We start from the raw sequence: 27,246 nt of genomic DNA on the forward strand, positions 1-27,246 counted from the left end.
TAGCCAGAGAGAACTACTCCTTAAAGGTCCTGAATTCTCACATAACATTTTAAAACTCCCAAAATAACTGTAATATAGGCTGGCGCGGTGGCTCACGCCTGTAATCCCAGCACTTTGGGAGGCCAAGGCGGGCGGATCACCTGAGGTCAGGAGTTCGAGCCTGGCCAATACGGTGAAACCCTGTCTCTACTAAAAACACAAAAATCAGCCAGGCATGGTGGCGGGGCGCCTGTAATCCCAGCTACTCGGGAGGTTGAGGCAGGAGAATCACTTGAACCCAGGAGGCAGAGGTTGCAGTGAGCCGAGATCACGCCACTGTACTCTAGCCTGGGCGACAAGAGCAAAACTCCATCTCCAAAAAGTAATAATAATAACCGTAACATAAAAAGCAGATAGCGTGCAGTCACTTGTATGTTACAAAAGAAATAGACAGTAGAACACAGGAATGGGAAAGGCACTCAAATTTTGTGTTGGAAAATGAACGAATGAAGATAATGCAGAAGACCTTCATAACTGATTTGAGAAGGGACTAGCAGCTATCTCTTGGTGATGAGATAATACAGGCCCTACCTCTATATCAACATATTCTCTTACAACATGATCTTCCCCTTATCTCTGCCTGTCAAAATTAACCACTTGCTTAAAAACACCATCAAAACTCTTCTCTGGGAAATTTACAGAAATCACCTCCTCACTTCTACCATTGTCCCCACCCATCCACACAAGTACACACACATACACAAAGAACTAGTCCCACTGTCTACTATGGTCCCACAGCACTTGGCACCTGCCTCTATTATAGTACTTAATACAGTGAGTCATTATTCCTTTCATTATTATGTTCTGTATGAGAATATCACTAGAGCTAGAATATGAATTCCACAAGGATATGGATCATATCTTATCTAGCCTATTTCCATTAAATACCTACCACAGAACCTCACACACTACTGTTTAAATAACTTCTATCTAATAAACAAATGAATAAACAAATGAAAACAAATTTGCTAACTCCTGGAGAGCTAAAGGAACCTCAAAATGTCTGTGACTTAAACAGTGCCTTTATGGGGGAAAAAAATCTATCTTCCTATATAAACGCTTATGGCTAACCATGACCTGCTTCAACTTAAATCAGTTTCGCTACCACAGCAATAAAAAATACACATATATGGCTAGAAGTTGATGTAAAGGCCAAAAGCATCCCTACCAGGGCTGAAATGGCCAATGGCGATATTCCAAATTTCATGGTTGCAAAATGACCCAATTAATCTTAGATTTCAGATAACTGAACAAAGACAAGGGTCACTGGAGCTCAAGTCATCATTCCAAGTGACTCTAAGCTGTTAGTCCCTGTGTTAATGGAGCCTGTTACACAACCCAGTATTAGAAAACACTGGAGCTCGGAAGGAGCATGCTACTCCATGCACATTTCCCAAGTATCCTCACAATAAACTTCTATTACTGAAGACAATCTATGTAGTTCTCTACCTTGAGTCTTAAAAGACCTAAGTAACAGTAAATAATATAGGAAACCAAGCAAAGGAAAGAATCACACACCAAATGTGAACTGGAAAAAGTGACGACGCCAATTAGTAAAGATTAGGTGTCCCAGGCGCAGTGGCTCACGCCTGTAATCCCAGCACTTTGGGAGGTGGAGGCAGGCGGATCACGAGGTCAGGAGATGGAGACCATTCTGGCTAACACGGTGAAACCCTGTCTCTCCTAAAAATACAAAAAATTAGCCAGGTGTGGTGGCGGGCACCTGTAGTTCCAGCTATTCGGGAGGCTGAGGCACGAGAATGGTGTGAACCCGGGAGACGGAGCTTGCAGTGAGCCAAGATCGCACCACTGCACTCCAGCCTGGGCAAGAGGGAGAGACTCCATCTCAAAAAAGAAAAAAAAAAAAAAGATTAGGTGGAAGGTGTGGATTCAGTTCTGAACATACGGCCTTTAAGGAGACAGTAATCAAATATTTGGGTTTTTGGTTTTGGGAGTTTTTTTGTTTTGTTTTGGAGACAGAGTCTTACTCTGTTGCCCAGGCTGGAGTGCAATGCCACGATCTTGGCTCACTGCAACCTCTGCCTCCCCAGTCCAAACAATTCTCGTGCCCCAGCCTCCTGAGTAGCTGGGATTACAGGAGCACACCATCATGCTCGGTTAATTTTTTGCATTTTTAGTAGGGATGGGGTTTCGCCATGTTGGCCAGGCCCGTCTCAAACTCCTGGCCTCAAGAGATCCAGCCGCCTCAGGCTCCCAAATTATTGGGATTACATACGTGAGCCATTGTACCCGGCCAGTAATCAAATGTTAATTTAGGAGACTGGAAATAATGAATAAGACTGAGTACAAAAATTCCAAGTCTCAATAGTATTTGTGGATCATTTCAATCAAATTGAAGCCATTAGAGTAGATAAACTCACCAAGGAAATAACTATGTAAAATAAATAAAGGAGGAAAAGATAGAAAATGCAAAGTCACCGTCAATTATGAACTGTGAAGATCAATTCATAACTGAACATAAAGCAGGCAGAGAAATGGAGGCAACAGGAGAATCAAAATGACAGAGAAAACTTCAAGAAACAGATATGAGGAATGTTAAGAACAGAGAAAAAGTTTCTGGTCTTGCCAAAACAATGACTAATCTGCAACCTAGAGTAGTTTCATTAATAAACAAGGCCTAAGCATGTTGGAAGGCTGAAACAGAATATACTCGTAGAAACAGATTTTTAAACTGGGGGACAAAAGTGTGTTTACAGGAATAAAGTCCTAATAAAGAGCTATGAAAAGGGACATGTTGAAAGGTCAGATGAGATGAAGAAGAGAAGAAATTGTCCTTCTGTGACAGAAGCAAAAATTATGTAGAACAATAATCAAATGAAATTAAGATGAAGGCAGCACCTCTTCCTACCAGCCACTGTATTTCAATCTTCTCTACAAAGTAGCGGAAAGCATCTGTGTTAAATTATATGAAAACATGAGGGTAGGACAGGAAAGAAAGTGTAAAGTGAGACGACTACAGCTGTTTCTGAAAAGTCTGCAAACACAAAAACACACGAAACAGCTCGGTCAGTCACAAAAGGCCTTAGGGCAGAAAAAATGAAGGGACTATATTTGGTCCTCTTTCTTTCTTTTCTCTGTTTCCAACCTTGGAACAGCAGTTTGCACGTTTGCGGACAGGTTGTAACTTCTGCTAAGAGACTCAGGAAAAGCTGAGAAGAAAGGAGAGAGCTGTTTATGATTGGCTAAAGGCTTTTTTTAATTATTATTGTGGCAGAATATACACAACATAAAGTTTACGATTTTAACATGTACAATTCAGTGATCCGTACATTCAGCTATTGTGCAACAATCACTGTTATCCATTTCCCAAATTTTTTCATCATCTGTAATATGATGATCTAATAAGAAATATACATTCCTGGCACACTGCCCCGAAAACCTTTGGAATTTCCTGAATGATAAGGGTGGAAGGATTATCTTTTGCTATTCATAATAAGTCCCTTTCAAATAAATTTGAGCTTATGCTAATGAGATGACTCTTGGTAGGCCCCTACAAAGCTGCAGGGGAGTGGGTAGGGAAGCTGGTCACCCAAGAAACCAATCATGTGATTATATGGTCAGAACTTTCAGCCCCACCTTCAGGGAGGGGAGAAGGACTGGAGTCTGACCTAATCACAAAGAGCCAATAATTTAATCAATCATACCTATGGGGTGAAGCCGCCATAAAAACCCTAAATGATGGGACTCAGCGAATTTCTTCTGGATCAATGAACACATCCACGTGCTGAAAGGGTGATGCACCCCAACTCCATGGGGACATAAGCTCCTGCACTGGGGACCCTTCCAGACCTCACCCTATGTGCCTTTTCATCTGTATATCCTTTATAATAAACTGGTAGTAGTAAGTAAAGTGTTTCCCTGCATTCAATGAACCATTGTAGCCGATGATTGAACCTGATTTGTAGCCACATCAGAAGTACCAGAGGCATGGGACTTGCAACTGGCATCTGAAGTGGTGGAAGTCTTATATAACTCAGCCCTTAACCTGTGGTGTCTGACACTAACTCCAGGGAGTTAGCATCAAAATTGAATTAAATGCTAGGACAGAGTACTGGGAGCTGTGGGGGGAAAACCCCACGTATTTGGTGTCAGAAGTCTTGTAAGTGTAGAAAAAGTTCTTTATCATCTCCAACCAAAACTCTATACCTATTAAATAACTTTCCATATTCCACTTCCCCATAGTCGCTGGTAACCACCATTCTGCTTTCTATCTGGTTCTATGACTGTGACTATTCTAGTGGAATCATACAAATTTGTCCTTTTGTGTGTACTTTACTTCACTTAGCTTAATATTTTCAAGGTTCATCCATGTTGCAACACGTGTCAGAATTTTATCCCTTTTTAAGTCTGAATAATATTCCACTGTGTATATACACCACGTTTTGTTTATCCATTCATCCGCTGATGGACACGTGGGTTGCTTCCACCTCCTCCGGGCCGTTGTACATAATGCTGCTATGAATATAGGCACACAAATATCTCGAGACCCTGCTTTCGATTCTTTTGGGTCTTGTATTCATCCGTTCTGGTGCTGCTATAAAGAAATACCTGAGACTGGGTAATGCATAAAGAAAAGAGGTTTAATTGACTTATGGTTCTGCAGCCTACACAGGAAGCATAGCAGCTTCTGCTCTGCTTTTGAGGAAGCCTCAGGAAGCTTCCAGTCATGGAAGGCAAAGGGGGAGTAGCACTTCACATGGCCATGTGGCTGGAGCAGGAGGAAGAGAGAGAGTGAGATAGGGACGTGCTACACACTTAGAAACAACCAGATCTTGTGAGAACCCTCTCACAAGACCAGCACTGGGGGATGGTGCTAAACCATTCATGAGAAACTGCCCTCATGATCCAATCACCTGCCACCAGGTCCCACCTCCAACACTGGAGATTACAATTTGACATGAGATTTGGGAGGGGATACAGATCCAAAGCATATCAGGTATATATCCAGAAGTGGAATTACTGAGTCACATGGTAATTCTATGTTTATAATTTCTTGAGGAATTGCTACAATGTTTCCCACAGTGGGTGCACTATTTCACTCTCCCACCAGCAATGCACAAGGGCTCCAATTGTTCCACATCCTCACCAATGCTTGTGATTTTCTGCCGGTTTTTTTTTTTTTTTTAAATAATAGCCATCCTAAAGACTATGAAGTGGCATCTCGTTGTCGTTTCAATTGCATTTCCCTGATGACTACTGATGTCAAGCATCTTTTCATGTGCTTATTGGCCAATGTATATATCTTCTTTGGAGAAATCTCTATTCAAGTTCCTTGCCCACTTTTTATTTATTTGTTTTGGTGAAAAGCTTTTAAAAAAAAGACACAAAGGAAGGCTTTCTATACAATCAGATCTAGCTCTCTAGTCAAAAATAATTGGTGATATAGTTTGGATGTTTGTCCCCTCCAAATCTCATGTTGAAATGTGATTCCCAATGTTGGAGGTGGGGCCTAAACCTAGTAGGAGGTGTTTGGGTCATGGGGGAGGATCCTTCATGAATGGCTTGGTGTTGTCCCCTTGGCGATAAGTGAGTTCTCGCTCTATTAATTCACAAGAGAGCTGGCTGTTTAAAGAGCTTCGCACCTCCTCTTCTCTCTTGGTCCCTCTCTCTTCCCATGTGACACACCTGCTCCCCTATGCCTTCTGCCATGAGTAAAAGCTTCCTGAAGCGTCACCAGAAACTAAGCTGATGCTGGTGCCATGCTTGCCAAGGAAATCTTTCTTCATAAATTACTCAGTCTCAGGCATTCCTTTATACTAGCAACACAAAACAGACTAATACAATTGGTATCTGCCCTCTAGATCTCTTAGGAAACTAATCATGGAGAAGAGGCACTGGCAAGAGTGTTAACTCAGGAAGAGAAAAAAGTTCCAACCCCGAGAACAGAGATTACTTCTTCATAAAGTGCCTTCTACGTGATTTCAGCTCTGTAACTGTCAATCTCTTTTTCTCTTCTGGCAGATTTCCCTATCACTAAAGCAAAGGTTTTAATGACCACACTGCTGGTAGCTGTATCACTACTAATAGCAGCTATTTAATGAGTCATAAGTGTTACTGATATGTGCTAGGCATGACCCTTCATCTCATATGTGAAATCTCATTTAAAATTAAGTCCTACTAATGATGCAGAGAGGATTATCATGGTTCCTACACAAGGATGATATGCAAATTAATTAAGTGTTCCATTTAAGGAAAAAAAAAAAAAAACCTCTTCCACCCTAGCAGTTTCACTTTAAATACTGTTATTAAAAAAAAAAAAAAAAGTCATACATCTTTAAAACATATGAAAGGTTTTCATCCTTTAGTCCTTCAATATGACCTTATTAAACGATGTCAAAAAGTCTCAAAGTTAGCATTAAATAAAAAGCATTTTCTAAATTATACATTGAGGAGTCTGATTTTGAATCCACAAAACAAAACATCTTTTCTTCATCAACTACAGGAAGTACACTTTTACCTCAAACTAGTAAAATTAAAGGTTTCTTTGTTGTTGTTGTTGTTACTGTTTTTGAGACAAAGTCTTGGTCTGTCGCCCAGGCTGGAGTGCAGTGGCACTGCAGCCTCCACCTCCCAAGTTCAAGCAATTCTCCCGCCTCAGCCTCCCAAGTAGCTGGGATTATAGGCGTGGGACACCATACCTAGCTAATTTTTGTATTTGTAGTAGGGGCAGGGTTTCACCATGTTGGCCAGGCTGTTCTCGAACTTCTGACCTCAAGTGATCCAGCCACCTCAACCTACCAAAGTGCTGGGATTACGGGGTGAGCCACCGAACCCGGCCATTTTTTTTTAATCCTGCTCCCTTTTGCCTTTTAAAAGCTCAACATTTTACAAATATTTAGCAAATGTTTAGCTCTGAAGTAATAAAATTGATTTTTCTTAAAAAAAAATCAGCTAGAACTAGAAGTGAACATTGTCTTATTATACTCTTAGAAAGTTATGTGTTTCTCATGAAAAAAATGCTCATCATGATTGGCCATCAGAAAAATGCAAATCAAAACCACAATGAGATACCATTTCACACCAGTTAGAATGGTGATCATTAAAAAGTCAGGAAACAACAGGTGCTGGAGAGGATGTGGAGAAACAGGAACACTTTTACACTGTTCGTGGGACTCTAAACCAGTTCAACTGTGTGGAAGACAGTGTGGCGATTCCTCAAGGATCTAGAACTAGAAATACCATTTGACCCAGCCATCCCATTACTGGGAATATACCCAAAGGTTTATAAATCATGCTGCTATAAAGACATGCACACATATGTTTACTGCAGCACCATTCACAATAACAAAGACTTGGAACCAACCTAAATGTCCATCAATGATAGACTGGATTAAGAAAATGCGGCACATATACACCATGGAATACTATGCAGCCATAAGAAAGGATGAGCTCATGTCCTTCGTAGGGACATGGATGAAGCTGGAAACCACCATTCTCAGCAAACTATTGCAAGAACAGAACACCAAACACTGCATCTTCTCACTCATAGGTGGGAATTGAACAATGAGAACACTTGGACACGAGGTGGGGAACGACACACACCAGGGCCTGTCGTGGGGTAGGGGGAGTGGAGAGGAATAGCATTAGGAGATATACTTAATGTAAATGACGAGTTAATGGGTGCAGCACACCAACACAGCACATGTATACATATGTAACAAACCTGCACATTGTGCACATGTACCCTAGAACTTAAAGTATAATAAAAAAATTTTTAAAAGGAAAGTTACGTGTTTCTTCAAAAGATGCTGACAATGTCAGACACATTTTTTAAACAGTTTGGAAACTGTCTTCAGAGACAAATGCTGTAAAATCAATATTTCATTTAATCTTCACAAAACTCAAGGAGAAGGTAGTATACAACTTCCATTTTACGAGTATATTCAGACAGAAAAGCTAAATAACTTGCCCACCACTGCATTTCAGTAAATGGCAGAGCTGAGATTAGAGCCAACATCTATCAGACTCTAAAGCACCAGCTCTTAATTGCTTTACTTTGTATCACTGTTTTGATACAAAATAGATGTAATCTGATGATTTCATAGTGTATTTACTTTTATAAAACAGTATTAAATTTATGGGGGTTTAATTAATTATTGGCACCATAAAAACCTGAAACCACCTAAGAAAATAAATGCTCTGCAATAGACAGAACTTTTTTAATTAAATGAAAGTCTTGTTTTTTAACTCTATGATACTATTTCCTCTTAAGTTGGGCTCTTTGCCCAAAAGTACTCTAAAATTATAATTTTCTGGCAAGGAGTTTTAAAAGAAAAGAAGCTGAAATTTTCTCTTCTTCTTTCTCTCTTGGACTCTAATTTTTATTATCTAAGAATTTTCTCCACTTATCATAAACTGGAAAGTGATATGATTTCTTTGCATTTCTTGTAACAAACCTATACAAAGTTAACGAACACTGCGACATACTCCCTATTCCTAAGACATGTTACTACATTCACTTTCTTAATTACTAATTATTCAAAAATCACAAATTCAGAAAATACAGACAAATTTGAAAATGGTCTAACATATTCATGTCCTATTAAAATAAATTTGAAAATGCCCTAACATATTCATGTTCTAGTAAAATAAAAATTAAAAATAATTTCATTAGAAATATGGACACCTATAAGGCTCATACATTTTAATCCAGTTCATTGTAAGTATTCTGAAATAACCATACCTAGATTTGAGAACTAAAAAAGGCAACTGAATCTTTAATTGATTTTTTTCCTTTTTTTTGAGACAGAGTCTCTCTCTGTCACCCAGGCAGGAGAGTAGTGGCGCGATCTCTGCTCACTGCAACCTCCACCTCCTGGGTTCAAGGGATTCTCCTGCCTCAGCCTCCCGAGCAGCTAGGACTACAGGTATCCGCCACCATGCCTGGCTAACTTTTTATTTTTTGTATTTTTAGTAGAAACAGGGTTTCACCATGTTGGTCAGGCTGGTCTCGAACTCCCGACCTCAGGTGATCCATCCGCCTCGGCCTCCCAAAGTTCTGGCATTATTCATGAGCCACCACACCCGGCCTTTTGTTTGTTTGTTTGTTTGTTTGTTTGTTTGTCACCCAAGCTGCAGTTCAAGCTGGAGTAAAGTGGTATAATTACAAGTCACTGCAGCACAACCTCCTAGGCTCAAGCAATCCTCTGACCTCAGCCTCCCAAGTCACTAGGACTAAAGGCATTCGCCACCACGCCCAGCTAATGTTTTGTTTGTTGTAGAGACAGGGTCTCACCAGGTCACCCAAGCTGGAGTGCAGTGGTACAATCATAGCCTGCTGTAGCCACAACCCCCCAGGCTCAGGCAATCCTTCCACATCAGCCTCCCATGTACTGGGACTACAAGCATGAAAAACTATACCTGGCAAATTTTTTTAGAGTGGAGTGGAGTAGACTGGAGTGTAGTTTGAGACAGGGTCTCACTCTGTAGTCCAAGCTGGGATGCGGTGGCATGATCACGGCTCAGTGGAACCTCAACATCCCGGGCTCAGGTGATGCTCCCACCTCAGCCTCCTGGCTGGGACCACAGGTGTGCATCACCATGCTCAGCTAATTTTTGTATTTTTTTGTAGAGACCAGGTTTTGCCATGTTGCCCAGGCTGGTCTCGAACTCCTAGGCTCAAGCAATCTGCCTGCCTCGGCCTCCCAAGTGCTGGGATTAGTGCATGAGCTACTGCACCCAGCCTAAAATCTACTCTTACCAACAGTGGTGTTATTTGTCTTGGATTATTTTATTTTCTATCTTTTTCATTTAAAATGACACTAGGTCCTCTGAAACACTAAATGGTGAGAAAAAAGTGAGACGGGGTATTAGGATTATAGTGGGTCAAAGAGCAACCAGAGCAAATAGGAAGAACATAAAGATAAAAGTCTGCTCTAAATAGTCTATATCACGTAATTTGAATTTATATATGCCCAATTTCTGACTCAAACTTAGAAAATAAATGTGTAGTGGAGAGACTATCCAGAGAAAGGAGCTCAAAACCACCAGTGCCATCACATTTTTTGGCAGAATATCCCAGAGTTTGAAAGAAAAAATCAGTTATCCTATCTATGAATAAAATGCTATTAAAAACAACAGGATACGATATTAGTCTCCAGGTTAGGATCTTGAAATACCATTTCTCACTAAGAGAAACCACGGCTTCTTGGAGAAATGGATGATTCCAGATCTGGGACAAGAAATATACAAGATGGGCCCCAAATATCAAAGCAGACAACAAGGAAACTATCAAAAACCTCTAGGGTTATGTTAACTCCTGAAGAGACTCCCACTAACCAAAGATGAGACAATTTGCACTTCAATGAAAGTAATTCCAATGGATTAAATCCATCTTCTCATAATGGCATTTAAAAGAAAAAACAATGGCCACCTTTGGAGGAAGACAGGGAACTAATTCCTTATCTTGAAAACTAGTAAGTAACAGGAAAGAATCAAACATTTATCCTGTCTTTTCCTTTATCAACGATACCACTGGGTAACTAAACAGAAGATGAGGGGAAGTTACTTTTTATAAAAACATTCCAATTAATAAATGAAAGCAAAATGATGTATTTAGAATTTCATTATTTTGCAAACACCCACTAACCATCCACAGCCACTAACATCACAAAAAAGAAAGATAATTAGACATTAAGATATTCCCATGGTCTTGCCAAACCCCACCTATATATATATCACAATGCCTAAGGGATCGAACTTGAGTCTGCTCCATCTCTGGATCCAGCTGCACGTTTGCAGAAAATACAGAAGACAAAGGAACATGTTGAACTGACCTACATTAAGCAATCAGCAAAATCCAGACTCTGGGAAAACAGTTCAAACAACCTGGGTTCTCCAACAGGAAAAGGAAAAGGATGGAGGACTAAACTAAAGATTAAAAGTGACAACTCATATTAAAATTACTTTTTGGGCTGGGTGCTGTGGCTCATGCCTGTAATCCCAACACTTCAGGAGGCCAAGGCAGGACCACTTGAGCCCAGGAGTTCAAGACCAGACTGAGCAACATGGCAAGACCCCGTGTCTACAAACACACAAATTACCTGGGCATGGTGGCCGATGCCTATAGTCCCAGCTCCTCAGGCAGCTGAGGCAGGAGGATCCCTTGAGCCCAGGAGGGTCAGGCTATAATGAGCTGAGATTGCACTACTGCACTCCAGCCTAGGTGACAGGGCAATATCTTGTCTCAAAAGAAAAAACACACACACACACACACACATACACACACACACAAAAACCACTACTACTTTTTTTGCCTTTCTTTTTTTTTTTCCTGAGACAGTGTTTCCCTCTTGTTGCCCAGGCTGGAGTACACTGGCGTGATCTCAGCTCACTGCAACCTCCACCTCCTGGGTTCAAGGAACTCTCCTGCCTCAGCCTCCTGAGTAGCTGGGATTACAGGCGGCCACCACCATGCCTAGCTAATTTTTGTATTTTTAGTAGAGATGGGGTTTTGCCATGCTGGTCAGGCTGGTCTCGATCTCCTCACCTCAGGTGATCCACCCACCTCGGCCTCCCAAAGTGCTAGGATTACAGGTGTGAGCCACCACATCTGGCCAAAACCTACTATTTCTTAATCATCAAGACTAACCAGAGTATCTAGCAATGCACATTTGGGTTATTACTACACAAGTCAGGAAAATGATTACTTACAATGAAAGGCCACTGTGATCTATTTCTCAACCTGAGGTGTGATTACAAAGGTATCTGCCTTATAATAATTCACCAAGCCACACATGTGTTTTGTACTAATGTTCTATTTTGCAATAAAAAGGTTTTTTTAATAGCAGGTTACCAGCACACCTGAACATTTCAACACCTAAAAAAGGCTAGATATGTTTTCCATTCTCTACTCTAACTGAGTGAAAACAACAGGATAAAAATAGAAATCAGGCCAGGCATGGCGGCTCATGCCTGTAATCCCAGCACTTTGGGAGGCCAAGGTGGGTGGACCACCTGAGGTCAGGAGTTCGAGACCAGCCTGGCCAATATAGTGAAACCCCATCTCTACTAAAAATATAAAAATTAGCTGGGCGTGGTGGCACGCGCCTGTAGTCCCAGCAGCTTGGGAGGCTGAGGCAGGAGAATCACTTGAACCCAGGAGGCGGAGACTGCAGTGAGCCAAGATTGCGCCATTGCATTCCAGGCTGGGCGACAGAGGAAGACTCCATCTCAAAAAACAATAATAATAATAATAGAAATCAGTGCGCATCATTTCCTCCCTACCCACTTTCTCTTCTAAAGGAACCACTTAATATCATATTTTAGGCCAATCAGATTCACTTTCTTGGGATTCTGAAATTCCAAGAAAGAGATTTATAGATATCCAAACCTGTTCTTCTCCCAGTCTTTCCTCATTCCCCAAGTTGTTTCAACCCAAAACATAGGAGCCAGGATAGATACTTTTTTTTCTCCTCATTCCCCACATCTAGTCTATCAGTAAGTCCTTCATTCATAACTCCAAAACATCACAAATCTCTCTACTTCCATCTCCATTGACTCTACCATCTCAAACCACAAACTATTCAAATAGTTTCCTAACTTGTTTCTCTTTTATTCTTAACCCTCTACAATCTACTCTACCCAAAGCAGCCAAAAGGATCTTTTAAAAACATAAACTGCTTAAAATCATGCTTAAAAACCTTTAACGACAGCACACAGAGCTCTGACTTAAATCCAAATTCCTTTCCATGGCTGGCATCATTGAATCCGTGCCCATGTCTCTGACCTCATCTCTAGCCACTGTCCTCTTCTCCAATCCAGGCACATTGGTCTCATTTCAATTCCTCCCACACATTAAGCTCTTTCCCACCTCCCGGCCTTCTCATAGCTTTCCCCTCTGACTGGAATACTTTTCCCTTGCTACTCACATGGATAATTTCTCAATGTCAGGTCACAACTTAAACATCACCTTCTCAGAAAAGCCTCTGCCAACTGCCCTATTAAGCAGGTTCCACCATCTTTCTCTACACACTACTTATATTTTTCATAGCTCAAGCTCCAACAAGAGTCTACGTTATTATATATGAGGGCAAAGAGCCCACCTGTTTCATTCACCAATGAGCATCTGGAATGTGGAAAACAATTAATAATTACTGAATGTATGAATAAATGAGAAAATGAAGTAAAGGCTGAATGCCAATTTTGCCATGAGTAGTGATCAGTAAGTAAAGAAAGCCAGTTTTCAGAAAAAAGAGAACACAGCAACACAACAGAGAACAGGAGACTATGTGGCTTGGTTCCAAAAACAAAGAGTCAAGAAAATTAGCTGCCAATTATAAATTATAAATATGTGTGTGTGTGTGTGTGTGTGTGTTTCAAGATAGCAGAAACATCTGAAAAATTTACTCAATTCACCTCTTCACTAAGATGTCTGGTATTATATAAATCTATAAACTAATTCAGAACTCAAAATAATACTACCTAATTATCATTAATGTTAATACTTTGTAATTCTCATTTTGCTGTGAGTCATTTTTCAAGATATACTCCTATGATGTACTTTCAGAAATTCAAGGTAACCTTCATGTCGATATTCATAGTATGTATGCAAGCAATGAACATTTTTGAGACCGGGTCTTGCTCTGTTGCCCAGGATGGAATGCAACCACACGATCATGGCTCATTGCAGCCTCAATCTCCTGGGCTCAAGCAATCCTCCGGAGCACCTCTACCTCCCATTTACATAAACGTGTCGGTCTATACTGAGTCTCAGTATCAATGATTATTTTTTTGAAAAAATGTTGAAAGCCAGTAATATATGATGGCCTGAATTGTTTATAGAGTCAACTAAAGACTGAGTTTCTCTAGTTGACGTGCAACAAAAGTTTGTTTACCAGAACTATTGCAACTTTTATTGTCACACTCCTTCTATCCAAGAAGAAAGAGCCAACTGACTGTTGCCATCAGCAGGGCCTAAAGCAATCCTAATCAAGTCAATGCCACCCTAAATTAACCAAGAAAAGCCAAAGGGAGGACAGCAGATGCTTTAGGGACCAAGTTGTTAATCCAGAGATGCTCCTGTTTGCTTGGTTCTTTTCTTTTCCCCTTGGACTAACTACTTTGAACATTTTGTCCATTTGCCTACCTCTAAAATTGGAAATTTTCCCTAGGGCCTTCCTCTAAGACTGCTGGGTTTTTTAAGGGTTCTTAGAGTTCATCTTCTCAAAGAAAACTCCAGCTCTCTATTTAGTCAATCTCTATGATATACACACAATTTTACTTTCCAACATTCCAAGGAAACATAAATTAGGAATATACACATAAAATGACATCCACCCTTCTTCTCCCTGCAATATCTTCGTAATATTCCTACTATCCACTTAACTGGTGTGTTGCTTTGTCTCACCCACTTCCATTCATGAGCACTGGGAGTTACCTGCTCTCTCTCTCCATTCCTAATCCCTGGCCTGAGATCCAGGCTACAGATGCTACAAGTTGATGTGGGCTCTTCATGCTGAAGAATTCATGAGTACTTTCTACTTAACTCCTCTATATTCTCAACCCATTACCTTTGCTTTTTCATTCCATAATAATCTATTTTCTGATGGGTAATCCTTCCAAACATTCATTTGCCCTTATGAAATTAGTGTTTTCTTGCTTTCCATTTGTGTGAAGGGACCCTAATATACGACTTCAACCTTCAACTTTATTTCCCCCAAACTACCCTTTCACACTATTAAAAATAATAATAGTAATTAAAAAATTGGGACAGAATCCAACTATAGCTTAAATTAAAGAACTCTCCTCACCTGTCTTGAGAGTAAGTATGCTTCAATAGCTTATTCTTTTACTATCCTTTTAGTGTTTTCATTGTTCAATGCTAACCTGTCCTCCAACTACACCTTAATCAACGAATTATACATTTTAAACAACAACTAACACTATAACCTATTTGAGGAACAAGCCTATTTGGTAAAGTGTCTCTCTCCAGCAGTGATATTCTGTCCTCTCTTTGACAAGTATTAAATATATTCTCATGCTGCCCACCTATCTATCACAGAGACCTACCTCCCTTCCATGAAGGTTCCACCTGGTGAAGAGCCCATGTTTTCTGGTCATTTACCTTTCTACCTATCAAAGCTGGACTATTATGTGGTCATTTTTCTCTCAGCTAGCAGTTCCCCTACAAAAACTCCAATAAATTTGGCAGTGTGCTGTGGCTCAAGCCTGTAATCCCAGCACTTTGGGAGGCCGAGGCGGGTGGATCACAAGGTCAGGAGATCCAGACCATCCTGGCTAATACGGTTGAAACTCCGTCTCTACTAAAAATACAAAAAAATTAGCTGGGCGTGGTGGCGGGTGCCTGTAGTCTCAGCTACTCAGGAGGCTGAGGGAGGAGAATGGTGTGAACCCGGGAGACGGAGTTTGCAGTGAGCCGAGATTGCGCCACTGCACTCCAGCCTGGGCGACAGAGCAAGACTCCGTCTCAAAATAAAAAAAATAAAATAAAATCCAATCAATTCCATCTAACCAAAATGCTAATTAATAATCATTTAATAAAGGAGTGCCCAACTTCTTTACAGTACAGTACAGTGGACCAGTACTAGTCCATGGCCTGCCAGGAACCAGGCAGCACAGCAGGAGATGAGTTATGAGCAAGCATTACTGTCCTTGCTCTGGGCTCCAGGTCCTGTCAGATCAGCGGTAGCATTAGATTCTCATAGAAGCGCGAACTCTATTGTGCTGTGCATGCAAGGAATCTAGGTTGCATGCTCCTTATGAGAATCTAACTAATGCCTGATGATCTGAGATGGAAGTTTCATCCTGAAACCATTTCGCCCACAACTAAACCATCCGTGCAAAAATCATTTCCTACTAGACTGGTCCCTGGTGCCAAAATGGTTGGAGATCTATGATTTAACGGATTTCCCTTCCCAAAGGGAAATCCTTTTAATAACAACTTTGGCCAGCCTGGGCAACATGGTAAGATCTTATCTCTACAAATTAAAAAAAAAAAAAAAATCAGGTGTGGTGGTGTATGCTTGTGGTCCCAGCTAATCGGGAGGCTGAGGTAGGAGGATCACCTGAGCCCAGGGAGGTCAAGGCTGCAGTGAGCCATGATTGTGCCACTACACTCCAGCCAGGGCGACAGAGTGAGACCCAATCTCAAAAAAAAAAAAAAAAGTTAAAAAGAAAAAAAGGACTTCTGAAGACCTCAGTGACAGGTATGTTAAGGAAATCTAAGGAATCTAAAAACTACTCTGGTGCCTCAAGTCAGTGACATGGGTGACCACATCTATTGCCTATGTTTAACACAAACTTTGTTAAGGAGACCAAATCAATGAATGTGAGGGTGAGAGTTGCCTTAAAAATCATCTAGGTCTCTGAGTCATGATTCTTGAACTTGGCTACACACTGGAATCTCCAACTCCCAGAGGAGATACCCAAAGAAGCAAATTTCAAAGTCAGTGACAAGGCCAGGCCTAATACCCAGGCCTAACATTAGGTGCTGATATGTGTACATACATACATATATATACACACATGCATATAAATATATATAACATATTAAAAATATAAAGGCATGTATGGGAAGGACAAATATCCAATTCATGGCAGTGGTTACCTTTTGGGGGATGGGAAGGGAGTGTAATTGAGAAGAAATACACGTGGTGGCGTCAAATGTATTGGTAATATTTTTATTAATATTTCTAATTTAAATAATTTAATAATTTAATAGATACTTAAGTATACTTAAGTATCTATTAAATTAGGCTCTGTTCTCTTTTTTTGTTTTGTTTTGTTTTTATTTTTACTTTTGTTTCTTTGAGGCAAGGTCTCACTTTGTCATCCAGGCTGGAGTGCAGGTGGCACAATCACAGCTCACTGAAACCTGCCACTGCTGGGCTCAAGCAATCCTCCCACCTCAGCCCCACAAAGTGCTGAGATTACAAGGCATGAACCACCGCAGTAGGCCCTCTTTATCTTTTGGATGTCTAAAATTTTGTAATAAAAAAGAATAAAAAGATGGTATATAATCAAATGGATACCATGTTATGAATTCAGTGAAATATCTCAGGCTAGAAAGTACTCAGAAAACATACTTGATGAGGTAGGCTTTGAAGGAAGAATAAAACATAGATTATTCTTCAGGCAAAAAGTAACACAAACTTTTCTAAAGGAAAAGTGTGAATAAAGGCAAAGCTGGGAGTACCCACAGCCTATAACATAAATAAAGAACAGTGGGGGCCAGGCACGGTGGTGCACGCCTGTAATCCCAGCACTTTGGGTGGCAGAAGCAGGTGGATCACCTAATGTCTGGAGTTGGAGACCAGCCTGGCCAACATGGCTAAACCCTGTCTCTACTAAAACACAGAAATGAGCTGGGCATGGTGGCACCCACCTGTAATCCCAGCTATTCAGTAGGCTAAGGGACAAGAATCGCTTGAACCAGGATGGTGAAGGTTGCAGTGAGCCGAGATTGCACCACTCCATCTCAAAACAAAACAAAATAAAACAAAACAAAATAGTTTTGAAAACCACTGGACTAAAGTGCCCAGCTAGAAGGTACTGCTGCAATTCAAAAGTGAGGATCATAAAACCATGGAAAGGGTTTTATGGGGTAGTACTCTTGAGAAAGAAAAGAGAAAAAATTAATCCACCAACTTTTCAATAGAAAATTTGATAGGCTCTAGTGACAAACTAGATTGGTTAATGAAAGAGTAAGACCTACCTCAAAAAATGAAAAATGCCAACTGAGCAGCAGCTTCTAGTCATACCCGAACATCAACAACATCGATAAGGCCATGTAAAAGTCAGCACTAAGGAAGTGTTAATCAAGGCAGAAAAGCAAAATGGCACTTTTATAGGCATTATGAGCAGAATAAGCAACAGAGACCAGGAGATTACAGAAAAAAGAGGACCACTACATCATGGAATAAGAAAGAGAGTTTCGAAAAGAGCCATCACTGTATACAATGAGAGGGTGCACAGCCTTTGTAGCCAATCAGATGCAGAATTCTGGCACCTTCTCTACTTGATCAAGTTATTTAGCCTCTTTGAGCCTCATATAATAAAGAAAACATAAGTTAACAACTAACACTGTTGAACACATAGGGGCTTCGAATATATTGGTCAAATTTTATTTCTTAAGCTCAGTTGTGATACATAAATATTTATTAAATTAGTCCCCATTATCTTTTGTTGTTTTTGTTTTGTTTTTGTTTTTGTTTTTGAGACAGGGTCTTACTCTGTCCCAAGTGCTTTACATATCACCTCATTTAATCCTCACAATACATTTCCACAGATGGAAAAATTAAACTTAGAACTAGCATAATAAGTAGCAGTGCCAGGATTACTATTTCTCAGGATTTAAATAATGTATATTTAAATTTCCTGGCAAACAGGATGACCTCAAAACGAGTAGCTATATTTCACTATTAGGAGATAATAATCAATAGGGACAAAACTGCCAGTAATTCCTGTCATAGCCTTCCATGTGGCAAACTCCCTCAACATCCTCATCTATAAATTAGGATTAATGCCTATAAACCAACCTACTCCATAGGGTTGCTGTGAGGATTAAATATTATGAATACGAAAATTCTTAAAATGTTGAGACATTCAAATATAAGGGATTGCTGTCACATACCTTTTGCCTTTTCAAAATGCCTTTGTGGCATTTTTGTTCACTACTTCAAAATAAGACTCTCCGAATAAGCTAAAAATAAGTATGTTAAATGTGCAACCACCACTTTGAAAAGTATAAATCACCACAGAATTACCGCCTACACCTGCCCCTGACTCCTCCAGGTTCTCTAATGTCTCTACAAGGGCAAGGATTCTCTTACACCTATAATGAAACTCTGAGAACTTACAGTACAGCTAATCAATAGAGAGCTGCACTTCAATTTAGTTGCTCGAACTGGCCTATTGTGTTTTCTCAGAAGTGCTCCTTCCAGTTCTTCCAGAAAAGAAAAAAGTGCCCAATTCTCTGATATTGTATTAAAACGGTGCCCAGTGAGTAGAATGCAGGTAACTTACGAAATGCCAGAAAATAATCTATCAGTTGACTTACTCAAGGGCTCTGACAGCAGGTCCCTTTTGGAAACTCCTTCACGACTCCCCCCTTTTTTCACCTGAACAGATGGCTTCCAGGCCTCAAGGTTCACTTGTCTAGTCACACAATTCACAATAGCCCCCAAAGTTCCTACCTTTTCAATTATCCTACGTTCTTGAACACACCTTTCATCTAAAGATCTCCAGCTGTCAAAGCAAACGATCTCTTTAATCTTCACAACAGCACTATCTGAGAGATTACTATCCTTATTTTATAAGTTAAAAATGAAAGACTGAGTAAATGTTTCAGCAACATCAGACAATTCGTTAACTCATTCTTGGGGAGAGAGGAATGCATATTATGAACTTCTGTCAATGGACAACCTAGCTTTGGCTTCCTAAGATCATCGCAAATATTAGCTCAAACACATCCCACTCTTGTATGCACACATTTCCAACATAGGTATCAAAGATTAAATATAAACCATTAATAACAGTAAATACCATACCAAAGCAGCACTATTTTTACACGCAAATCTATATTGGGGGAGGGGGTTCTAATTTAAACTTCCCACTGTCTTGAATCCATAAATACTTTTGAACTTGAGGGGTTAGGCGGAGGAACACCTGTCAGAGCAGCACATCCACAATGTTTTACAGACTGTGTAGCTATTAATATTTAATTCCTTAAGCCGTAAGCAAACCACCTTCTCAAAAAAAACAAAAGGCAGTATTATGCAGAACATTTGACAAGAAAGTCTACGTGGTTGTAAGAAGACCAATAATTCCCTGGTTTTAAGTCTCCCAGACTTTGTGAACTTGCTACGAGGGATCACCCCACCCGCCCCGGGAGGTCAGGCCGCAGGGAGCCCGGCGCTGCCCACCCGACTTTCCACGCCGGCGGCCGCAGGGGAGGCTCCGGCTCCCACTCCCCTCAGGCCCCCTCGCCCCGTAGACGGACTCTGCGGGACACTCGGACCCGCCTCCCGACCTCGGCGCGCCCGGCTCAGGGCCCGGCGGGCAGGGAGAGGGTCGCAGCAGGGCCTGGCCTAGCCACCCCCGCCCGGAGGCCGCCGGCGCCGCTTCCCTCCTTCTTCCCGCTCCCCGATTCGTTACCTCTTAGGCGCCGGCGGCTGCTCCATGGCGGCCGGGGGGCAGAGAGAGGGACCTGGTGGACTGCGAAGGCCGAAAGGAGGAAAGGAGACCGGGCACCGGCTGGCCGAGCCTAGGGAACCACAGAGGGAAACTCTGGGAACTCGGACCAACTTTCCCGTAACTCCGCGGCGGATCTCCCTCCCGCTTCGGAGCGCTGCTCCTACCGCCCCGCCCCCGGCCGCCGGTCGCCTGCCTCCGGCAGCGGCCCAGAGAAGGTGGGCGGAGCCGGGCGCCGCGGCGGGGGGCGGAGCCTGCCGCGGCCTGGGCTGGCGGGCGGGGCTGGTGCCGCGGCGGGTGGGCGGGGCTGGGGACGAAGGCCGGGCTGACCCCAGAGCCCCGTGACCGGGAAAAGAAGGAGGTTCGGCTAGAGCGAGGGGGCGAGGCCGGAGACGCTCTAGCCTGTGGAAGGGCGAGTGCCTCCGAGCTGGCCCAGTGCTCCGCCCCTCGCTTGCCCTCGATACGGTTTGCCCTGATCCAATTTGACTCATTTCTTTGACTTTCCCAACGATACATCCAAACATCGTGTGAATCCGTTTGAAGTATTACTTTCTAACTGCCCACGCTTCCCTCTCTAGTTCTGTTTATAATTATCGGTTATGTTTTTCCCCCAGCCATTTGGCATGTGTAGGCCGCAGTACTAGGGATACTTCTGGAAATTCTTGTTTGATTTTTATTGTAGACAAGCTCCTCGCTACATTTCACAATAATTACATCTAATTACCGAGAAAATAATTAATGCAGTGAGATCTCTCGGTGCACCAAATTCAGTTGCACTGGGTCCTTGCAGCTGTCCCATTGGGTAACCTGGCAAGCCTGTCACAAATTATGGTGCCAAGAAGAATACTCAAGAAAAGTGTGCTTGGTTCCCTCTTTGGTCCTCTCCCCTAACCTGATCCCAGTAGTCCTCATCCCATTGTAATTTGACCACTGCATGCATCCATATTGTGGGTATACTTTTAACCTTAAATTCCATGTATAGATACCTTTCACATAACAATATACAGCTGCTACATGAGTTTACCTGTTTTTGTCAGAAATTGTCAAGATGGGCCGGGCGCGGTGGCTCATGCCTGTAATCCCAACACTTTGGGAGACCAAGGCGGGCGCATCACTTGTGCTCAGGAGTTCAAGACCATCCTGGCCAACATGGTGAAACCTCGTCTCTACTAAAAATACAAAAGTTAGCCGGGCGTGGCGATGCGCCTGTACTCCCAGCTACTTGGGAGGCTGAGGCAAGAGAATCACTTGAACCCGGGAGGCAGAGGTTGCAGTGATCCGAGATCGCGCCACTGCACTCCAGCCTGGGTGACAGAGCAGACTTTGTCTCAGAAAAGAAAAAGAAAGAAAGAAATTGTCAAGATGTAGAGTTATATAGAATTTTCTTGGAGGTTAGAACAATAAATATGAAGATAATGCTAAATAAAGGAAATATAAGATAAAAATAAATAATGTAATAAACTTGCATTATTTATTTTCAAACCATTATATTCTTCCCCAAATTTAGTTATTTTAAGGCCATTCATTTTTGAAACTCAAATTCTGAGAACAAGAAAAAGGGTTTTTTTGTTTTGTTTGTTTGAGACAGGTTCTCACTGTCCCCCAGTCTGGAGTGCAGTGGTGTCATCATGCCTCTCCGCAGCCTCAACCTCCTGGGCTCAAGCAGTCTTCCCAACTCTGCCTCCCAAGTAGCTGGGACTACAATGCCCGGCTACAAAATTTTATACTTGTTTGCATTTATTAAAGATCCACAGTCTGACTGTTCAGAAATAACAGGACAACAACAATTTTAAAACCTAATATTTAAAATGTTAAACCTGAGAAGAATCTTTGAAATTACCCCACTCTAACCCCCTAACTCTCATCTTCACTTCCATGGCATACTCCCATCTTTTTTCTTTTTTCTTTTTCCACTCTTGTTGCCCAGACTTGAGTGCAATGCCGTGATCTCAGCTCACTGCAACCTCCACCTCCCTGGTTCAAGAGATTCTCCTGCCTCAGCCTCCCTAGTAGCTGGGATTACAGGCACCCACCACCATGCCCAGCTAATTTTTTGTATTTTTTAGTAGAGACAGGGTTTCACTATATTGGCCAAGCTGGTCTTGAACTCTTGACCTCAGGCAATTCACCCACCTCAGCCACCCAAAGTGCTAAGATTACAGGCATGAGCCACCGTGCCAGGCTCACTCCCATCTTTTTGTGTTTCATCAGAGAAACCTCTTGAGGAAGGCTGGGCGAGGTGGCTCACACCTTCAACCCCAACACTTTGGGAATCCAAGGCAGGCAGATAGCTTGAGCCCAGGAGTTCGAAAACAGCCTGGGAAACATGGTGAAACCCCATCTCTACAAAAAAAAAAAATACAAAAAAGTAGCTGAGCATGGTGGTATGCACCTGTAGTCCCAGCTACTAGGGAGGCCAAGGTAGGAGGATTGCCTGAGCCCAGGAGGCCAAGACTTCAGTGAGCCATGATCAAGCCACTGTACTCCAGTGTGAGCAATAGAGTGAGACCCTGTTTCAATAATGAGAGAGAGAGAGAGGAAGGAAGGAAGGAAGGAAGGAAGACAGACAGACAGACAGACAGAAAGAAAGAAAGAAGGAAAGAAAGAAAGAAAGGAAGAAAGAAAATAAATGATCTCTGAATTGTTTTATCAACTGTAATCTCCAGGGAGCCTTTCCCAGTCAAACCACCAGCACCATCACCCACTATCTGTCACATTTAAGTTGTGAAAGAGATACCCGTCTTGTATATATGTCCATAGCAGCCCATGTTGGCTTTTCTATGAAACTTTTCACACTATATTGAAGTTCTGTTGTTAGACTGTCATCCCAACCCAACTATGAGTTGATTGAAAGTTGAGCCATATCTTTATTCTCTATACCTTGCATAGCAAGTGCCTGATACATCGTAAGGGCACTGGGCTAGATAGCTTCCTTTTGGTCCTGCAGATTCATTCTCCATCCTTTTCCATCTGCTCTCTGCTCTGAGAGCTAACATGTATGGCTGACATCAGAAGCCCCTTGGCTTATGGTTGGGTCCGATGATAGACCCAGCAAAAGATCATCTGAGGGAGAAAGGAGGGTGAGGTCAGACTATTGGCTGCCCTGGTTCCCTTCCTGTGAGGTGACCTAGGGCTAGCTGTGTTCCAGAGAATCATGGCTCTTTGCAAGGCAAATTACTCTACCTAATTATCCCTCCTTCCCCTTGACCCTTTGGGCCTAAGTGTCATGGCTGCTCTCCTATTCCCTGGGTTTCTTCTCTATGTCCTGTGTTCCCCAACCTCAATCCTCAACTGATGCTTTGTAAATTAAACTCCTTCAATTGACCCTAATTTGATTGTACCTTCTAAAGGGCTTACGATCCTGACTCATACACCCATAAAGAATTGTGGAAGGAGGAGGAATACTATCAGAAAATAAATTTCTGAGGTCTTTCCTCAATTTGAAAAGGGAGAAGGCTAATAATTATCATACAACTCCAACAGGATCAGACACTTGGCCTCCATTTTCTTATTAAACCCTTAAAACAACCTTGTGAAGTAGTTACTTCCATTTTATAGGTGAGAAAACTGAGGTTCAAAAGTGTGAAAGGAGTTACCTTAGGATAAACAGAATGTCTGTGTTCTAATCCAGGCCTTTATGACTCCAAAGCTGGGCCTCATTCCACTGTAGATCAGTCAACAAATATTTATTGAGCACTTAAGTATGCCAGGCACTGTTCTAGGTGTTGGAGATTCATCAGTAAAGAGACGAGACGACAAATAGACAAAAATCCCTGCCTTCAGGGGGTTTACATTCTGGTTGGGGAAACATAATAAGATAAAAAAAGTACCTAATGGGTCATGTTAGAGATTGAAAACTGGTAAGGAAGAAACATGAAATGGAAAAAGGGAATATAAAGTGGAGGGGAAGAGGCCAGATGTAGTGGCTCACACCTATAATCCCAGCACTTTGGGAGGCCAAGGTGGGCACATCACTTGAGGTCAGGAGTTTGAGACCAGCTTGGCCAACATGGTGAAACCCCGTCTCTACTAAAAAAATAACAAAAATTAGCTGGGTGTGGTGGTGGACACCTGTAGTCCCAGCTACTTGGGAGGTCAAGGCAGGAGAATTGCATGAACCCAGGAGGCGGAGGTTGCAGTGAGCCAAGATAGAGCTATTGCACCCCAGCCTGGGCGACAGAGCAAAACTCTGCCTCAAAAAAATAAATAAATAAATAAAAATAAAGTGGAGGGGAAGTGATGAATTTCAGGTAGGATGGCAAAGGAAGGCCTCAATGAGAGAGTGACTAAGGAAGTGGAGGCCAGAGCCATGCAGACAGCCTGACTGTGAGGCCAAGGGAATGTTAGAATGTGAGGCCAAGGGAACAATAAGCGCCAAGGCCCAGAGGCAGGAGTGTGCCTGGTGTGTTGTGTGTTACTGAATAAAAGGAATTGTTTTTCTCCTGAATTATTCAGGAGAAGAAAAAAAAATGCTTCAAGCTTCTATTTTACTTTGGCTGTGGAAAACCAACCTGAAGATTCCAGGAGGAAAGCATAGAAGTCATCATTCAAACTGCAAATAAGAACATGAACAATGAAAGCTGCAGGAACATTTGAGATACAGATAGGGGTCACCCAGCTTCACTTAACTGTGAAAGTAAGGTAATCGGCCAGGCACGGTGGCTCACGCCTGTAATCCCAGCACTTTGGGAGGCCGGGGTGGGTAGATCACAAGGTCAGGAGATCAAGACCATCCTGGCTAACACCGTGAAACCCCGTCTCTACTAAAAATACAAAACAATTAGCTGGGTGTGGTGGTGGGAGCCTGTAGTCCCAGCTACTCGGGAGGCTGAGGCAGGAGAATGACGTGAACCCGGAAGGCAGAGCTTGCAGTGAGCCGAGATTGCACCACTGTACTCCAGCCTGGGTGATGGAGCAAGACTCCATCTCAAAAAAAAAAAAAAAAAAAGGAAAGTAAGATAATCTGTTTCTGCTTCCATCAGCTCCATTTGGAATCGAGATTAAAGATACACTTTAATTATACTAGCAAACAGCTGATTACAATTCTCAGTTGAATGCTCTAAGAGAAATGGGAGAGAAATTTGCAATTTGAGATCCAGTTCCTTTGAATAACAAAAAGCACATTCTTTGTAACTGAATCCGTACACCACCATGTTTAAAATATTAAGACAGAAAAATATTAAAGTAAAAAAAATTTTCCTTGTCATACTAGTTGCAGCTATTCATTGAAACTACAACTTTGTATTTCTCTTAGGCTGGAGTGCAGTGGCACAATGAAAGCCCACTACAACCGTGAACTCCTAGACTCAAGGAATCCTCCTGCCTCAGCCTCCCAAGTAGCCGGGACTAGAGGCATCCACCACCATGCCCAGCTAAGTTTACTTTTGAGTTTTGTAGAGACAGGGGTCTCACTATGTTACCCAGACTGGTCTCGAACTCCTGGTCTCAAGCAATCCTCCCACCTTAGCCTCCCAAAGCACTGGGATTATAGGTATGAGCCACCATGCCCAGCCTCATTTTTATATTTGTTGGAAAAATAATATCAATTAACAAATGTTAATTAATCTTTTCTGCTATAATAAGGAAGAGTTTGGGGAAGAGAGAAATCTCTAATCAAATATATTGTGTAGGTTTTTATTTGCAGGAAAATTTAGAAATGTTTTCCTTCAAGAGGTAACTTCACAAAACATTTTCTCTCGATCTGTTTCTCTTTTCTAACTCAGTTTTATGGTTAGTTTGAAACTAGCATGTTGCATTTGAATTTAACCACTGTCCTCCTTTATCGTAACAATCTTAAACTATTATTTAACTTGTTTCTCAGACCACACTGAGAGCCTCTTGGGAATAAGGACAGTATCTTCTTCCTATTTGTCATGTCAGGAGTCTATCATAACTATTAGCTACAAGTAACAACTCAAAACTATTTTTAAAACAAGAAGCCTAGAAGGAGGTGTTTCTAGGTTTGAATAATTCTTCAATTTACTTCCATTTCTTGTTGTCAACTTAAGAATCACAAGGTTCATAAATTTTGAGTGGAGAGCTTTATTTCTTATAAAAGGTTGCAGCCTGCAGGCTGGCCATCCCACAATCTGGGAAGCATAGCCTCTGTCAGAAACTGGAAGCAGGCATTTTAAAGAAGGAAGAATGAGACGGATTGGCTAAGTGTACATATTCAATAGGTTATAGTGCCTCCCCTTTGTGACTATGTATATTCACAAAGGGAGACACTCATATGCACAATAAGCAAACATGCATATTACCCATGTACACTTTCGGGTGGAGACTTCAATTTACATGCACTAAAATTAAGCTGTATACTTCAAAAGGTGAAACTGAAAACACAGAGGCATCCTGTGCGCATCCTCTGTAAATCAGCCACAACCAATCCATGGTGGTCACTTACCAGAAAGGAATGCTGGTCAGTTGTGTTGTTAAAACCACAAAAAAAAGGAGTCCAGCAAGTCTTTCGAAAGGACTAGTTCCTATTTGACTCTTAGGAAAGAAAGTCTAAAGGCAATTAGCAAGGGAAGAAGTATAATGAGGTATGTCTGACCGCCTATCCTGTCATGGCTGGGAACTTAGTTTTTAAGGTTTCTCTGGGGTCCCCCTGGCCAAGGGGAGTCCATTCAGTTGGCTGTGGGGCCTAGGATTTAATTTCTATTCTCACTCCTCTGCTGTGCACAGCAGACCTAGTTGTCTCCTCAAACTATCTCCCTACCCTCAAAGGACCAAGATGGCCACCAATGTTCCAGGCCTTACATGGAGACATGACAATGCCCAGCACCAGAAGAGAATTATTTATTTCTGAATACAACTTTTATAAGATGGTAGGAAAAGTCTATCCCAGAAGTCCCTCTGCAGACTTTCCTACATGTCCTATTGGCTAGAAATGTGTCACAGACATGTTGATGAAAAATGCCAAACTGTGTAAAATATTTGAAGAGGTTTATTCTGAGCCAAATGTATGGACAATGACCTCAGGAGGTCCTGAGAATATGTGCCTGAGGGAGTTGGGTTACGCTTGATTTTATACAC

General features: G+C 41.8%; 1 protein-coding gene across 3 annotated transcripts in view; it reads right to left on the reverse strand.

Annotated features, from left to right (window-relative positions):
- The window catches only part of STK3 (serine/threonine kinase 3), a 466,952-nt gene that overhangs the window by 311,648 nt on the left and 128,058 nt on the right, over positions 1-27,246 (reverse strand). For 2 of the 3 annotated variants that reach the window (XM_025393762.1, XM_025393761.1), the window contains exon 1: positions 20,176-20,387. The exons of the other annotated variant lie outside the window; for it this stretch is intronic. In XM_025393762.1, the coding sequence (XP_025249547.1) occupies positions 20,176-20,201 (26 nt within the window). In that variant the 5' untranslated portion in view covers positions 20,202-20,387. Of the gene's footprint in view, positions 1-20,175; positions 20,388-27,246 lie in introns of those variants that run through there. 3 annotated transcript variants of the gene reach the window in all.

The sequence above is a fragment of the Theropithecus gelada genome, chromosome 8 (assembly GCF_003255815.1).
Source record: "Theropithecus gelada isolate Dixy chromosome 8, Tgel_1.0, whole genome shotgun sequence".
Lineage (NCBI taxonomy): Eukaryota > Metazoa > Chordata > Mammalia > Primates > Cercopithecidae > Theropithecus > Theropithecus gelada.